Genomic DNA, 18,378 nt, shown 5'->3' with positions numbered 1-18,378 from the left:
TTTATTTTATTTATTTATGTATTTAAGTTTTGGGATACATGTGCAGAATGTGCAGGTTTGTTACATAGGTATACGTGTGCCATGGTGGTTTGCTGATCCTATTGACCTGTCCTCTAACTTCCATCCCCTCACCGCCCCTACTCCCCAATAGGCCCTATTGTGTGTTGTTCCCATCCCTGTGTCCGTAGGTTCTCATTGTTCAATTCCTGCTTATGAGTGAGGGCATGCAGTGTTTGGTTTTCTGTTCCTGTCTTGGTTTGCTGAGGGTGATGGCTTCTAGCTTCATACATGTCCCTGCATAGGACATAATCTCATTCCTTTTTATGGGTGCATAATATTCCACAGCGTATACGTACCCCATTTTCTTTACCCAGTCTATCATTGATGGGCATTTGAGTTGGTTCCATGACTTTGCTATTGTGAATAGTGCTGCAATAAACATAGTGTATATGTACCACATTTTCTTTATCCTGTCTATCATTGATGGGCATTTGAGTAGGTTCCATGGCTTTGCTATCATGAATAGTGCTGCAGTAAACATATGTGTGCATGTGTCTTTATAGTAGAATGATTTATATTCCTTTAGGTATATACCTAGTAATGGGATTGCTGGGTCAAATGGTATTTCTGGTTGTGGATACTTGAGGAATCCCCACACTGTCTTCCATAATGGTTGAAGTAATTTACACTCCCAACAACAGTGTAAAAGTGTTCCTATTTCTCCACAGCCTCACCAGCATCTATTGTTTCTTGACTTTCTCAGCATTCTGACTGGCATTAGATGGTATCTCATTATGGTTTTGATTTGCATTTCTCTAATAATCAGTGATGTTGAGCTCTTTTCCTATGTTTGTTGGCCGCATGTATGTCTTCTTTTGAGAAGTCTCTGTTTATATCCTTTGGCCACTTTTTCATGGGGCTGTTTTTTCTTGTAAATTTGTTTAAGTTGCTTGTAAATTCTGGATATTCGATTTTTGCCAGATAGGCAGATTGCAAAAACTTTCTCCCACTCTGTAACTTGCCTGTTCACTCTGATGATAGTTTCTTTGCTGTGCAGAAGCTCTTAATTAGATCGCATTTGTCAATTTTGGCTTTTTTTGCAATTGCTTTTGGCATTTTCGTTATGAAGACTTTGCCTATGTCCTGAATGGTATTGCCTAGGTTTTCTTCTAGGGTTTTTACGGTTTGGGGTTTTACATTTAAGTCTGTAATCCATCTTGAGTTAATTTTTGTATAAGACATAAGTGGTCCAGTTTCAGTTTTCTACATATGGCTAGCCCGTTTTCCCAACACCATTCATTGAATAGGAGATCCTTTCCCCATTGCTTGTTTTTATTACTTTTGTTGAAGATCAGATGGTTGTAGATATGCGGTGTTATTTCTGAGGTCTCTGTTCTGTTCCATTGGTCTATGTGCCTGTTTTGGTACCATTATCATGCTCTTTTGGTTACTGTAGCCTTGTAGTATAGTTTGAAGTCAGGTAGCGTGATGCCACCAGCTTTGTTCTTTTTGGTTACGATTGTCTTGGCTGTATGGGGTCTTCTTTTATTCCATATGAAATTTAAAGTAGCTTTTTCTAATTATGTGAAGGATGTCAATGGTAGTTTGCTGGGAATAGCGCTGAATCTATAAATTACTTTGGGCAGTATGAACATTTTTACAATATTGATTTTTCCTGTCCATGAAGATGGAATGTTTTTCCATTTGTTTGTGTCCTCTCTGATTTCCCTGAGCAGTGGTTTGTAGTTCTCCTTCAAGAGGCCTTTCACATCCCTTATTAGCTGTATTCCTAGGTATTTTATTCTCTTTGCAGTGATTGTGAATGGGAATTCATTCATGATTTGGGTCTCTGCTTGTCTACTGTTGATGTAAAGGAATGCCTGTGATTTTTTTCACATTGATTTTGTATCCTGAGACTTTGCTGAAGTTGCTTGTCAGCTTAAGGACATTTTTGGATGAAATCATGGGGTTTTCTGTATATACAATCATGTCATCTGCAAACAGATACAGTTTGATTTCCTGTCTTCCTATTTGAATACCTTTTATTTCTTTCTCTTGCCTGATTGTCCTGGTCAGAACGTCCAATACTATGATGAGTAAGAGTGGTGAGAGAGGGTATCCTTGTCTTGTACTGGTTTTCAAAGGGAATGCTTCCAGCTTTTGCCTGTTCAATATACTAGGCTGTGGGTTTGTCATAAATAGTTTTTATTATTTTGAGATATGTTCAATCAACACCTAGTTTATTGGGAGTTTTTAACATGAAGGGATGTTGAATTTTTATTGAAGGCCTTTTCTGCATCTATTGAGATAATCATGTGGTTTTTGTGTTTGGTTCTCTTTATGTGAGGGATTACATTTATTGATTTATGTATGTTGAACCAGCCTTGCATCCCAGGTATGAAGCTGACTTGATCGTGGTGGATAAGCTTTTTGATGTGCTGCTGGATTCAGTTTGCCAGTATTTTACTGAGGATTTTCGCATTGATATTCATCAGGGATTTTGGCCTGAAATTTTCTATTTTTTGTTGTGTCTCTGCCAGGTTTTGGTATCAGGATGATCTGCCCTCATAAAATGAGTTAGGGAGAAGTCCCTCTTTTTCTATTATTTGGGATAGTTTCAGAAGGAATGGTACCAGCTTCTTTTTGTACCTCTGATAGAATTCCACTGTGAATCCATCTGGTCCTGGGCTATTTTTGGTCGGTAGGCTATTAATTACTGCCTCAATTTCAGAACTTATTTTTGGTCTATTCAGGGATTCAACTTCTTCCTGGTTGAGTCTTGGGGGGGTGTATGTGTCCAGGAATTTATCCATTTCTTCTGGATTTTCTAGTTTATTTGCATAGAGGTGTTGGTAGTTTGTATTTCTGTGAAGTCAGTTTTGATCTCCCCTTTATCATTTTTTATGGGATTCTTCTCTCTTTTCTTCCTTATTAGTCTAGCCAGCAGTATTTGTTATTTTTTTCAAAAAAACCAGTTCCTGGTTTTGGAGGGTTTTTGTGTCTCTATCTCCTTCAATTCTGTTCTGATCTTAGTTGTTTCTTGTCTTCTGCTAGCTTTTGGAGTAGTTTGCTCTTGCCTCTTCAGCCCTTTTAACTGTGATGTTAGTGTATCAGTTTGAGATCTTTCTAGCTTTCTGATGTGGGCAATTTACTGCTATAAATTTCCCTCTTAATACTGCTTTAGTTGTGTCCCAGAGATTCCAGTATGTTGTCTCTTTGTTCTCATTGGTTTCAAAGAACTTCTTTATTTCTGCCTTAATTTCATTATTTACCCAGGAGTCATTTAGGAGCGAACTATTCAATTTCCATGTAATTGTGTGGTTTTAAATGAGTTTCTTAATCCTGAGTTCTAATTTGATTGCACTGTAGTCTGAGACTGTTCGTTATGATTTCAGTTTTTTTGCATTTGCTGAGGAGTGTTTTACTTCCAATTATGTGGTCAATTTTAGAATAAGTGCCATGTAGCACTGAGAATGTATATTCTGTTGATTTAGGGTGGAGAGTTCTGTAGATGTCTATTAGGTCCACTTGATCCAGAGCTGAGTTCAAGTCCTGAATATCCTTGTTAATTTTCTGCCTTGTTGATCTGTCTAATGTTGACAGTGGAGTGTTAAAGTCTCTCACTATTATTGCATGGGAGTCTAAGTCTCTTTGTAGGTCTCTTAAGAACTTGTTTTATGAATCTGGGTGCTCCTGTATTGGGTGCATATAAGTTTAGAATAGTTAACTCATTTTTGTTTTGTTTTGTTTTGTTTTGTTTTGAGATGCAGACTTGCTCTTTTGCCAGGCTGGAGTTCGGTGGCGTGATCTAGACTCACTGCAATCTCCGTCTCCCGGGTTCAAGCAATTCTCCTGCCTCAGTCTCCTGAGTAGCTGGGATTACAGGCACATGCCACCATGCCCAGCTAATTTTTGTATTTTTAGTAGAGATGGGGTTTCACCATGTTGGCCAGGATGGTCTTGATTTCCTGACCTCATGATTCACCTGCCTCGTCCTCCCAAAGTGCTGGGATTATAGGTGTGAGCCACTGTGCGCAGCCAATAGTTAGTTCTTCTTGTTGAATTGTTCTGTTTACCATTATTTAATGATCTTCTTTGTCTTTTTTGAACTTCATTGGTTTAAAGTCTGTTTTGTCAGAGATGAGGTTTGCAACCCCTGCTTTTTTTTTTTTTGCTTTCCATTTGCTTGGTAAAATTTCCTCCATCCTTTATTTTGAGCCTATGTGGGTCTTTGCACTTGAGATGGTGCTCCTGAATACAGCACACCAAAGGGTCTTGACTCTATCCAATTTTCCAGTTTGCGTCTTTTAATTGGGGCATTTTGCTCATTTACATTTAAGCTTAGTATTGTTATGTGTGAACTCGATCCTGTCATCATGACGCCATCTGGTTATTTTGCACACTAGTTGATGCAGTTTCTTCATAGTGTCATTGGTCTCTACATTTTGGTGTATTTTTGCAGTCGCTAGTACCAGTTTTTCCTTTGCATATTTAGTGCTTCTTTCAGGAGTTCTTGCAAGGCCAGCGTGGGGGTAACAAATCCCTCAGCATTTGCTTTTCTGGAAAGGATTTTATTTCTCCTTCACTTATGACACTTAGTTTGGCTGGATATAAAATTCTGGGTTGAAAATTATTTTCTTTAAGAATGTTGAATACTGGCCCCCCAATCTCTTCTGGCCTGTAGAGTTTCTGCTGAGAGGTCCATTGTTAGTCTGATGGGCTTTTCTTTGTAGGTGACCTGACCTTTCTCTCTGGCTGCCCTTAACATGTTTTACTTAATTTTGACCTTGGAAAATCTGATGATTATGTTTCCTGGGGTTGATCTTGTGGAGTACCTTAGTGGTGTTCTCTGTATTTCCTGGATTTGCATGTTGGCCTGTTAGGTTAGGGAAGTTCTCCTGGATAATATCCTGAAGTTTGTTTTCCAGTTTGTTTCCATTCTTCACGTCTGCTTCAGGTGGTACTCCAGTTAATTGCAGGTTCGGTCTTTTTATGAAGTCCCATATTTCTTGGAGGTTTTGTTTGTTCCTTTTTATTCTTTTTTCTCTAATCTTGTCTGCATGCTTTATTTCAGTGAGGTGGTCTTCAAACTCTGATATCCTTTCTTCCTCTTGGTCAGTTCAGCCATTGATACTTGCGTATGCTTCACAAAGTTCTTATACTGTGTTTTTCAGCTCCATCAGTTCATTTATGTTCCTCTCTAAACTCTCTCTAGTTAGCAGTTCCTGTAACCTTTTTTCAAGGTTCTTAGCTTCTTTGCATTGGGTTAGAACATGCTCCTTTAGCTCAGTGGAGTTTTTTATTACCCATGTTCTGAAGCCTACTTCTGTCAGTTTGTCCATCTCATCTTCCATCCAGTTCTGTGCCCTTGCCAGAGAGTCGTTCCAATCACTTGGAGGGGAAGAGGAACTCTGTCCTTTTGGGTTTTCAGCATATTTTCATTGATTCTTTCTCATTTTTGTAAGTTTGTTTAGTTTTGATCTTGGAGGCTGCTGACTATTGAATGGAGTTTTTGTGAGGACTTCTTTTGTTATTGGTGCTGTTGCTGTTGCTTTCTGTTTGTTTTTCTTTCACTGGTCAGGTCCCTCCTCTGTAGGGCTGCTGTGGTTTGCCAGGGGTTCACTTTGGGCCCTATTTATCTGGTTCACTCCTGCACCTGGAGATGTCACTCAAGGAGGCTGGAGAACAGCAAAGATGGGTGCCTGCTCCTTCTTCGGGGATCTCTGACCTGGACAGGCTCCAACCTGATGCCAGTAGGATCACTCCTGTACAGGGTGTCTGACAACTCTGTTGGAAGGTCTCACCCATTTTGGTGGCAAGGGAAATGGGACCCATTTAACGAAGCATTTTGACTGTCCCTTGGTGGAGGCAGTGTGCCTTGCTGGGGGGCAATCTGGGCTAAGTCTGCTGGTCTGCAGAGACTGTGGCCATTCCTCTTGCTAGGGGCTCAGGCCCAGGGAGATCCAGGTTCTGTCCCTGAGCCTCTGGCTGGAATTGTTGGAGTTCCTGTAGGGAAGCCCCACCATACATGAAGTGAGGAAGGATATGTCAGGGTCAGGCCTGAAGAGGCACTCTGGTTGCAGTCTGCCACACCCAGTGTGTTGGGCTGTGGCGGACCACTCTTGGGGACCAAGCCATCCAGCCTACCTGGCTCTAGCAGGGGAAAAGCATGGTCTGGAGCTATAGAGATGGATGCCACCCTTTCCCCACACAGACAGCTTAGCTTATTAGGTAGTTATGAGTCCCAGTGCTGGCTGCTGCCCCTCCCCCAAGGAGCTCAAATGGCTTAGGCAGCAGGCAGCAGCAGCTGTGGTGCTGGTCACCCCTCCTTCCAGGAGCTCCCCAGGGTTAGGCAGATTCCAGCTGAGAGGTTGTTGAGAATCTCTGTGCGGCTCCAGGGTTGGCATTCTAGGTCCCAGTGGCATGGGTTCCTGAGTGGTATCTTCCAATTCATGGGTTGCACAGTTCCATGGAATAAAGCACGGTTTCCCCCGCTGAGTAGCACACTCACTCACTGCCTCCCTTGGCTGGGGGATGGGGGCTCCCCTGGCCCGTGTGGCTCTCAGGTGGGCCGCTGCACCTTCCTTCCCCTCTGTGGATCAAGTTCAGCCACCTAGTCAGCTCTGATGAGAGAACCTGGATACCTTGGTTGCCAATGAAGGATTCACACACTAATGATGGTTCTTTTTGATAGAAACCTCTGATCAGTTCTGTTTCTAGTCAGCCATCTTGGCCCCACCCTTCTTTTCATTCTCTTGAAAACATCATTTGAAAAGGGAAGTTTTAATTTTGAAGTCGAGGTTATCCATTTTCTTCTTCTTTTATGAATTGTGCTTTTACTATCTTTAAGAAATCCTTGACTAACCCAAGATAACAAAGATTTTCTATTTACTCCTGGAATTTTTATGGTTTTAAATTGTACACTTTGAACTATAATCCATTTGAGTTAACTTTTTTATATGAGTTTTCCCAAATTCATTTTTTGCACATGGGTTTGAATTGTTTCCGTATCACATGTTGAAAAGTCAATTCTTTACCCACTGAATTGACTTTGACCCTTCGTCTCAAGTCAAAGACTTGACTTTTTGTTCTTTTTCAGAGTTGTTTTGGCTATTCTAGGTCCCTTTACGTTCCTATAAATTTTTTAATTCATTTGTCAATTTTCACATATGCACACATAAAACACCCTCTGGGAGTTTGACTGGATTGCACTGAATCTATAGATCAATTTGTTAAGACTGACGTCTTAACAATATTGAGTCTTCTGACTAATAAACATGGTATATCTTTCCATTTATTAGGTCTTCTTAAATTTATCTCAGCAATGTTTTGTAGTTTTCAGTGTATAATTCTTAAGTATCTTTTGTTTGATTTATCCTTAAGTATTTAGTATTTCATATTTGGGGCTAATTATAAGTGATTTTTTTAAAATCTCAGTTTCTCACTGTTTGTTGCAGATTGACAGATATACAATTGAGTTTTTATATCAATCTCATTTTTTGCAACCTAGCTACATTCACTTATTAGTTCCTTTTTATGGATTCCATTGTGAGTTTCTTTATAGACGATCATGTCATCTGATTATAAGGACTTTTTTTTTTTTTTTGAGACGGAGTCTCGCTCTGTCGCCCAGGTTGGAGTGCAGTGACCGGATCTCAGCTCACTGCAAGCTCCGCCTCCCGGGTTTACGCCATGCTCCTGCCTCAGCCTCCCGAGTAGCTGGGATTACAGGCGCCCGCCACCTCGCCCAGCTAGTTTTTTGTATTTTTTAGTGAGATGGGGTTTCACCGTGTAGGTCAGGATGGTCTCGATCTCCTGACCTTGTGATCCGCCCATCTCGGCCTCCCAAAGTGATAAGGACAGTTTTAACTCTTTTTATATTATTTCACCAGATAGTAAAATGAATACAAGTGGTAAGTGCAGACACACTTGTGCCATTCATTATCTTAGGAGGAAAACATTCAGTCTTTTATCATTAAGTATAATTTTAACTATAAGTATTTCATAGATGTATTTTATGAGGTTGAGGAAGATAATTTCTATTAGTAGTTTGCTGAGTTTTTATCTGTAATGGATGTTGAACTTTGTGAAATGCTTTTCCCATGTTCGTAAACATGATCATATGGTTTTTATTTTTTAGTTTGCTACTATGGTGAATTATATTGATTGATTTTCATATACTAAGCCAACCTTGTAGTCCAGGATAAATCCTACTTGGTCATGATGTATTATCCTTGTTATACATTATTAAACTTTATTTGCTAAATTTTCTTTATGTTTCCAGGAGGAAAGACTTTTCTGAGTATTCTCCTCATTGCTCTGTGAATTATGAGGTGTTCCAGTCTTACCAGAAATTCTTTTGGATGATTCTTTCTCTGGCCTTGTGTATTCTCCTGACATGTATGCATTGATCAGCACTTGCTGAATACTTGAGGGAGACCTCTGCAGATCTTCGAGGTTCGAGCTCTGTGCAGTTCTTTGCTTTCTGATACTTCTTTCTGTGAACTCCAGCTGCCTTTGTTTCCCAACTTCTAGCAACAACTTCTCAACTTAAGAGTCTTTCAGGTCCTGCCTACATTCTTGCTTTTCATGGTGCTGTCTAGAAACTATGTCAAGGTGTTAAGATGGGGTCCAGCAGGGCTCATTTCATTTGTTTTCTGTCTCTCAGAGATCCTTGTTTTGGGTCGCCCAAATATTCGGTATCTTGAAAATAGTTGTTTCATACATTTTGTCTGTTTTTTCTTTTGTGATTGTTTCCCATGGGAGAGTCAATCTTGTGCCTGTCGCTCCATCTTGGCCAGAAGTGGAAGTTTAACGTGTTGATCTTTAAAGCTCCTTTCAGATCAAGAATTATGCTACTTCCTAAAATACACCTCAGAGAAGATGATCATAATGATGTTTCTCAAGTGGCTTGAGAGGAATGCTACCCATGCTTTAGATCCTTACCAGAATCTAGAGGTTTAGCCTAACTGGAAAATGGCACATGCACTGATTCACTTTTCATTGATGGAGGATCAATCAATATGTGGATGATTTTAATTATAGTAACACATTAATATGTTTTAAGATGCTTGACATTAATACTAAATATCCAAGAAAAGCATTTGAAATACAAATATCACAAGGCCTTATAGTTTGTCTAACGCATCAGAGGCCCCAATAAATACCTTTGTAATGAATGATTACATAGAAAGCTTTGATTCTCTGGAGTCTCTATTGAGAATTCCACATATCTCATTAATAACTTTCAAACATCCCAGATATTAGAAAAAATAGGATTCACAGGGACCTAATAAGAGACTCGCATGATAACTTTTTTTTTTTTTTTTTTTTTTGAGATAGAGTCTCACTCTTGCCCAGGCTGGGGTGCAGCGGTACGATCTTGGCTCACTGCAACCTCTGCCTCCAGGGTTCAAGCAATTCTCATGCCTCAGCTTCCCAAGTAGCTGGGATTACAGGTGCATGCCACCATGCTCAGCTAGTTTTTGTATTTTTAGTAGAGATGGAGTTTTACCACGTTGGTCAGGCTGATCTCGAACTCCTGACCTCAAGTGATCCACCTGCCTTGGCCTCCCAAAGTGCTGGGATTACAGGCATAAGCCAACATGCCTGGCCTCGGATGATAACTTTTATAAGTTTATCATAATTTATCAAAGTCCTGCAAAGTGAGAAAGTAGCAATATTTGAAGTATTTTTCACTTTACTAATTTCTCCTCTAAGCACCAAATTCAAAAATATGAATCAATTTCAAGATTTATTGTAGGCACCCATATTGTTAAATAAATCTTTGTTGAGCTATCATATTGCTCTATTTTGAAAGTGGGTTTTACCAGGTTTGATTTTTACAGTTGTAATAAATTCAGAGTGAAGCTGAAAAACTTATATAGTGGCAGTTTATATTCCACTAAAATATCCTTATGAATCATGTTTACAAATCAGTATTTTCACGTTATTTCAAATCGATGTTGGCTCGTGCAAGATGCCACTTTCAGAAAGAGTTTCAGGCAAAAAATAATACTGGATAAACATTAGTTCCATCAAGAAATTAAAATTTCTTGTAACATGTTTCTTTTATTTACAAAACCAAATATGACAATGAAATATTGAATCAACAGACCATTTGTAGCTTTACTCCATGTTTTTCAGCATAATGCTTGGTTGTGGGTTAATAACTTACTTTCTGATTGGTTATTTCTAATTAGATATGATTCCAGTTCATCATTACCAATTTTCTTTTATTCTTTCTTTTCTTTTTCTTTGTTGTGGCAGACTCCCACTCTGTTGCCCAGGCTGGAGTGCAGTGGCACAGTCTCAGCTTACTGCAGCCTTGACCTCCCAGGCTCAAGTTATCCCCCATCTCAGTCTCCTGATAGCTGGGACTACAGGTACTCACCACCACACCTGGGTAATTTTTTGTATTTTTTTGTAGACAGGATTATGCTCAGGCTGGTTTCAGACTCTTGGCTCAAGAAATCCTCCTGCCTCAGCCTCCCAAATTTCTGGGATTCCAGGTGTGAGCCAGTGGGCCTGGCCTATTACCAATTTTCAAAACACGGAGGTCTTTGAATAGAAAACGCCTTATTTCATCAAATGAAAGAAACTTTTATAAAGACCATTTCTGACTAGCAAAATACTACACTTCCTGTGCTTCTTCAGAAAATTTAAAAATCACTGTCTCTGTCCTTCTTTTGCTTATAAAAGCAGCACACATTTTGATATGCAAAATTAGGCACAATTTCCATTCAGCATGACTTTATTGAACTCCCACTATATGCCAGGCACTGTGCCAGGCAGTGATGATATAAAGATAAATAAGGTAGCTTATTTACAGTTAAGGATCTTGTTATCTAGATGAGCAGCATTCAGCTGCAGATTCTCAATACACTAGTGTCTTATAAAGAGTCATTTTGGGAGGCCAAGGCAGGCGGATCACGAGATCAGGAGTTCGAGATCAGTCTGGCCAACATAATGAAATCCCATCTCAACTAAAAATAACAAAAATCAGCCGGGTGTGGTGGCAGGCACCTGTAATCCCAGCTACTCGGGAGGCTAAGGCAGGAGAATCACTTGCACCTGGGAGGCAGAGGTTGCAGTGAGCCGAGATCCCACCACTGCGCTCCAGCCTGGGTGACAGTGCGAGACTCCATCTCAAAAAAAAAAAAAAAAAAAAAAAAAAGTCATGAGGTGTATTGCAAATAATACCATTATTAGTGAAGATGCCATTTGGAGTTATTTGCATTTTATGAAATGATTCAGAACAGCTACTGCAATAATAACTTCACTTTCACTCACTTACTTTCTAGTATGCTTATGGCACGATGTTAAAAAAGTACGATAAAAAGGATGCATAGCACATCCTAAGTTTGTTTCTAAAAACTGTATGAATGAATAAGAAATTAAGATAAAAAAGTAACCAAGGTAACATTTAAATTATTCAGTATGCAAATGTTATGAGTGGTTCTCTTTATGTGGTAGATTTTCATGTCATTGAATGTAATTCAAGACAACAAAAGAAGAGTTGTATATGACTAACTATCAAATAGACTCCAAAAATAGTTGCCACAGGAATTCAGAAGAGGGAAGAATTCATTCAAGTTGGAATGGTCACGGAAGACTTTACTGAAAGTTTAACTACAATCCATCAAAGTGAAGAAAGACCTAAATCAGGTTTGACTTCACCATACCCCCAAACATTGACTCTCACAAAACATAATATTCCATTTGTAATCAGATCTGGACTAGGAAGCTATCTATTTCTCCATGTTATATTTTAATGTATGCAGCTTGCGATCAAAGTAGGCGGGTTTTTTTTTTTGTTTTTTTTTGTTTTTGGCAGTTTCATTATGCTGGTGACTCACACCAAGCTTGCATTCAGCTCAACTCCCAAATCTGTTCCTCTTATGATGTTGAGCAACATTTCTCCCACAGTGTACCAAGGTAGTTGTTTCGCTAAATTTGACTGTAAGACTTTACATTAAAAATTATTTTTAAAATTTTTTAGTTATGTTAATGTAATATTCTATGTACTTCCTTTTCTATTCAAACAAATGTAAATGAATAAAATAAAAATTTGACAAAATCTCAAATCTCATTAATTACCAAATGCATGTTTAAATAACATTTTCATTGAATTAGTAAATATTTTTTAAAAGATTGAAAGAAAAAGAAAATACACATTAGAAATGGTCAATGCAAAATTATTAAATGTCACCTTGCTGGATTTGGCTGAGTGCCAGCTACTGAGTCTTGTCATTTAATGCAATCTTCTAGTTTCACCCTACCTGAAAGCTTGATGAACAGGTCATCTGGGCTATGCACCAGGTATTAACTTATTTCCCCTCAGCTCCAAATGCAACTTCATTGCCTGCTTTGCAATAATGGAGCTGGACCTTGTAACTATTTCTCCTTTAACAGCTGATTCAACGTTAAGCTTTGCCAGCAGAAGGCACTGGGAGGGACACTGGAGGAGGAAGGGGTTTCTCTTCCTGATACCAGTATGATACCTCAGCAGGGTTCTGCGGCACATACTTCTATAGTACCCAGCTCCTGCAGTGTGTGGTGGCTGGAAACACACGGTACTCCCCAAAGGCAGATTTCCAGTATTCTCTCGGGGGGCTTCACAGAGTAGTGCTGCTGATGTAGCAACTCCCAAAGAATGACTTCCCTGGAGCCACTCCAGGCAGCTTCCCCCAGTACTCCAGAGGGCAGATTTCTAGAGCCCCCAGCAAACTGCACTGCCATGGCTGTACCTCTTCCAGCAGGATCTGCAGCTTAGCACTGTAGGAAGGAGTCTTCTCAGGGGTGGTAGCTGCTCCTAATATCTGCTACTTCTCTATTCTTTAGAGTTATTCTTACCCTTGACTAGCCAACCCTCCATTATTCAAATCCCCTGTCATAGTTAATTACTTATATAAAACTTCCTCTGTTCAATTTACTTGTGCTTTTGTCTCCTGATTAGACCCTGACTGATATAGGTCATTATTAAAACTATTGATAAAAAAACTTGCTAGAAAAAGAGATAAAAACAAAGCCACCCAACCCTTCCTGATATATAATAATCTGTTTAACAAGGCAGGAAATGTATAATATAATATGGACACATTCTCATAAAAATGCCTAAAATATATATGGTGGAGGCTATTTAACGGAGGAGATGACTGAAGAAGTTGCTTATGTGGGACAGCTCATCTCCATGCTTACAGGTCCCTCTGCATGGAACACCCTACCCCTCCATCTTCCCACACTGGTTCCCCAGCGTTCAGGTCTCAGTTCAAATTTCAGCTTCTCAGTGATGCTTGCTCTCATCATCAAATCTCAGCTTGAACTAACTCCTACCTTTTGCCAGCCTATTTCTGTATCATCATCCAGTTTAATTTCTTTATGTTAGTTATTGTATTTACTTATTTGTTTATTGTCTGCTTTTAATTTCTTGAACACAAGCTCCAGAACAGAACTACGCTTATCTCCCCAACATCTAGTTCAGTGCCTGGCACACAACATTTTCTAAAATGAGAGAATTTCTCCATGATCTTAGACAAATGAGACGACATGCTATTTAAAGAAGGTATTTAAGGATGCGATGAAGATTTTACACTGTGAATTATTCATCAAAGGATTAGTTAGGGGTTTTATAAGTGACAAGCATTGCTAGAATTGATACAAGCTTAATAAAACCAAGGGAAAAAGTCTGTAATTCCCAAATGCCAAATGTAGTTTGTTATACTAATATACTACTTACCAATCTTATTTTTTCCTTCTTCATATTTTATTCTTTGTAAAATGTGATGCACGATTCTACTTCTTGTGGCATTGTTGAAGAACGTTTCCTTGTTGTGTATGATGAAGCTGCACACATATATTAAAAACACAAGTTGAGAATTAACTGGAGATGATGGATCTAATTTTTGTTATAATTTGGTGTTGCTCAGATGCAGATGTTTTCAATCAGTCATAGACAGGGTGTGTCTGGAACAGCCTGAGGGAGCCACAGATCACACCAGGAGAGTAGGCTCACAGGTACGAGTAGTTTTGGTTTTCAGCATGAACATCATTCATGTCAGGAAGGAGCTGGAGCTAAACAAAATTAAGAAACCTAAAAATAAACTAATAGCACGTTTAGGTCTTGTATCTTGTTTTTTTCTCAGTAAGGTCATTATATAAATTCAACTAAAATTCATTTTGTTTTCTCTCCTCTTCTCTTCTACCTTAGCCTCTCCCATGGCATAATCAATGAATTTTCAGAAATTTTAAGATATAAAACTCGCTTGGGTGGTGGATATAGGAGTTAGGTAATGAGCTGTGGTCTGGCTCACAGGTGAGGTGAGAGGCCAGCCTCTGGAAATCATCTCTATCCTTACCTTTTCCATGTTCTTTCGTGAATGGGATCTTTCCTCTAAAGCACACACTTAAGATTGATTTGTCTCCCAGCAACTGCCCCAGCCAGTCTACTTTGTCAAGGGTGCATGTGCAGGTATGTGTGTGATGTGTGTGTGTGCATGTGTGTGTGTGCACACACACACATACATACATAGCTTTCCAGTAGGTGCTTGTACCTTACTAAGAGGTTTTCTAGGTAGCAGAGCTTCCAGAGCTACATAATCCAGCATGAAATTGCCATGTCTCCCCTTGTTAGGATTGCAAAAAATGGTAGAGTATTAGAGATGCTGTATCTATGACTCCTTCATAAATTACAAAGTTTATCAACTCAGCAAACTCCTTGGGCACTTCCTATAAGCTGGACATCATGCAAAGGCATATAAATGTAGGCATTATCCCCAACATTCAGCTCAGAAGTCACCTCCTCCAAAAAGTCTCCCCACCCCTCCAACTGTACTTCTGTCCCCCAAAGCATTCAGTTACTCCTTCCTTTGTGCTATTCTTTATTTTGCAAGCACATCAATTTACTGATCATTCTATATTGTATTTTATTTGTTTTCATTTGTTCATCAAATGTTTACTGAGGACACTCCCTTAAGGTACTAATTATACAATGGTCAACAAAACAAATAAAATCCTTGTCCTTGAGAAGGTTAGTCAATTGGGGAAGTGAGAGCATCAAGGAAATGAACATGAGTGTATGGCAGAGAAAGGCAAGGTCAACCTCCTTCTGCATGCCTTTCCTACCATGTAAGACCATGAGCTCACTCAGGACAAAAGCCTGAATCATAACTTCTGTAGCCCAGGGATCCAGTGAGTGGCTGATACACAGGTATGTGAGGGTCATGGTAATTTATGATGGGGAATTTGCTATTAAATGTTTTTCTTCAAGGAGATGAATTCTCAGGAGTTGTTCAAATAATAAGAGGAAGAGAAAAAATTGGGCTCGAGAAAGACTGGTCCAAGCATGGGGTTTCGTTTGGAAACAGGGCTGGAAATGTGACTCTGGGATAACAGATAAAGGAGAGAAAGGCCAGGGAATATAGAGACAAAAAGTAAATCACGAGAACTGATTTATTGAAGTATTTTTCTTTCACTTTTACTTCTCTTGGATTCTCTTACCGAATACTGCTCTTGGAGAAAGGTAATTTGACTTGGTGGATGAGTGATAAACGCTGTGTGGGTAAATGAGGATGCTGCAGCATTTATCTGATATTTATCTCTCAGGTTTTCTGAAAACATTTCATAGCATCAAAGAGGAAGAGAAGAAAAGCAAGAGTCTCATTGAATGTGTTTCTTTGTATTTTATCCTCCTCTGCTTTTTCATCTGATTTGAGACAGGCCATTACATTTTAATACCAAGTAAAGATGTCATAAAGAAATAGACAACAAATAAAAAAGCCCATTTTGACTCACAATTCTAGATGACAACTGAAAGCTGATAAGCACAACTATGCTTGACAAGAAAATTCAAGGCCAAAAGCGCATGTCCCTCCTCCATTACATGGTTTTCTGCTTCCTTCTCTTTTTATAGCATCGCATTACATTTTCTGAGCACATGTAACTGTTCTCTATAATAAGTACCACAGACAAGCTTCACATTTTTGTTTTTCTTTTCCTTACATCTAAGCTGTACCTGGAACCTGGAGGTTTTGTAGAGGAATAAACACACAGGGCACGTGCCAGACACTATTCTAAACAGTCTCAATACAGGAACTCATTCAATCCCTATTTCAACCCATAAGGGAAGTACTTATTAGCCACATTTCACAGGTGAGGAATCAGAGAGGTTAAGTGATGCACCCAACGTCACCGAGCTAAAAAGGGGCCAAGCCAGCATTTGAACTCAGGCAGTATGGCTCCAAAGGCTGACCCTGTGGCCACTCTGCTTGCTTGCCTGCCTCTGTTTGCCAGCTACTTCCTGAGGCCTGGAGGCTGGGTTTCCTGGAGGTCAGCTGAGAGTTTCTCTGTCCAGATTGCTCGTTTCCACGTTTTTATTCATTTGTTTCTAAACCTCAGCTCAGACCATATCTTCCCCAGAGGCTCTGGCTTGACTTCCATGCCCTCGCTCTGAAATGCAGTGTGGTGCTTGACATGGTTTGGCTGTGTCCCCACACCCATCTTGAATCGTAGTTCCCATAATCCCCATGTGTCATGGGAGGGATCTGGTGGGAGGTAATTGAATCATGGGGGCAGGTTTTTCCAGTGCTGCTCTCATGATAGTAAGTCTCATGAGATCTGATGGTGTTATAAAGGCAGTTCCCCTGTACATGATCTCTCTTGCCTGCCACCATGGAAGATGTGCCTTTGCTCCTCCTTCATCTTCTACCATGATTGTGAGGCCTCTGCAGCCATGTGGAACTGTGAGTCCATTAACCTTCCTTTTCTTTATAAATTACCCAGTCTTGAGTGTGTCTTTATTAGCAGCATGAGAACAATTAATGTGATGCAATAAAAAGAGAAGGAAGCAAAGAACCACTGGTGGAAGAGGAGGAGGGACTTTTAGCTTTGGGTATGCTCAACATCATCTCTGATTCATCTCAATGCTCTGAAGTCAGACAGACCTCAGCATATACTCCAGTAGTGCCACCTATGATGTGGTTTCAGGGCTACCCCTCAACTTTTCTGAGTCTTGGTTTCCTCTTCTGTGAAATAGGGATAACACTGTAATCACCTTCACAGGGCTACTGTTGTAGTGAGATGACAAGTAGTGCCGAGCCCACTGACTGGCATTGAAGATGTTCTCAGAGTTAGCTGTCATAATTGCTGTAGTTTCTATCACATTCTATGAAAGCCGTCTGCCCACATGGCCCACTTCCTTGAATGAGTTTCTTGAGGGCAGAAACTGGCCATGCTCATCTCTGCATTTTCAGCACAGGTAAAGGGCTTAGCACATGAGAAACACTTAAAGTTGGATCAGATGAGTTGACCATCTGAAGAACACTAGCTAATGCTGGCAACTGATATAGTTTGGATGTTTGCTCCCTCCAAAACTAATTTTGAAATGGAATCCCCAGTGTTAGAGGTGGGGTCTGGTGGGAGGTGTTTGATTCATGGGGGTGGATCTCTCACGAATGTCTTGGTGCCACCCCCATGGCAATGAGTGAGTTCTCACTCTGGTAGTTATGTAAGAGCTGGTTGTTTACAAGAGTATGGCTCCCCACTTCCCCTCTGCCCCACCTTCACCTTGCTGCCACTCTTGCCATCTGACATGCTTGCTCCCTCTACACCTTCCAACACGATTGGAAGCTTCCTAAGTCCTCACCAAGAGCAGATTCTGGTGCTATGCTTCCTGTACAGGCTTACATAACTGTGGCCAAAATAGACCTCCCTTCTTTATAAACTACCCAGTCTCAGGTATTCCTTTATAGCAATGCAAATGGCCTAACACAGGAGCTATAAGACTAAATCTCATCTTCTTATAATCCTGGTCTCTGCTCTTGCTCTTGCCATCTCTTCTAGCTATCAGCTGAACTACTGCCTTCACACTGCATGTCTAAGGATCTTCCTGCGGAGTGTAGAGCACTTTCATTTTGTGGGTCACTCTTTCAAACTGGAGGATTATGAGAAGGAACAGTGACGATTTCCCATATCATGGTTCTCACACTTAGCCACAGCTTTCTCCAAATGAAGTCTCTCTCTCATACACACACATATCCCCCACCCCCTCATGTACACAATGTAAGCTAAGCAACTCTGGCAAACATGAGACTTGGTTCTCAGTCTCTGAGCAGGACTTCACATTAGCTTGGAAACTCATATCCACTCCCATGCATTGCTGGGGGGATAGCAAACATACAAATCTTTAGGGCCATTTGGTCAGGTCTGTCAAAACTACATATATATCTTCACTACATACCATCTAATCTAGGGATTCCTTTTATTTTAGAAATGTGTTCTACAAATATACTTACCCATGTACAAAGTGACAGATGTACAACAATGTTCATTATGGCATGGGTTATAATAGCAAAAGCCTGGAAATAACCTAAATAATTAATC

General features: G+C 40.0%; 1 protein-coding gene across 1 annotated transcript in view; it reads right to left on the bottom strand.

Annotated features, from left to right (window-relative positions):
• The window catches only part of ANO4 (anoctamin 4), a 411,426-nt gene that overhangs the window by 89,640 nt on the left and 303,408 nt on the right, over positions 1 to 18,378 (bottom strand). Inside the window, 1 exon segment of the mRNA XM_017887290.1 lies at positions 13,739 to 13,845. Coding sequence (XP_017742779.1) covers positions 13,739 to 13,845 — 107 coding nt within the window.

This window comes from Rhinopithecus bieti, unplaced genomic scaffold (genome assembly GCF_001698545.2).
Source record: "Rhinopithecus bieti isolate Rb0 unplaced genomic scaffold, ASM169854v2 scaffold_15133, whole genome shotgun sequence".
In the NCBI taxonomy this organism is placed as follows: Eukaryota; Metazoa; Chordata; class Mammalia; order Primates; family Cercopithecidae; genus Rhinopithecus; species Rhinopithecus bieti.
This window is presented reverse-complemented; position numbering and strand designations above follow the sequence as displayed.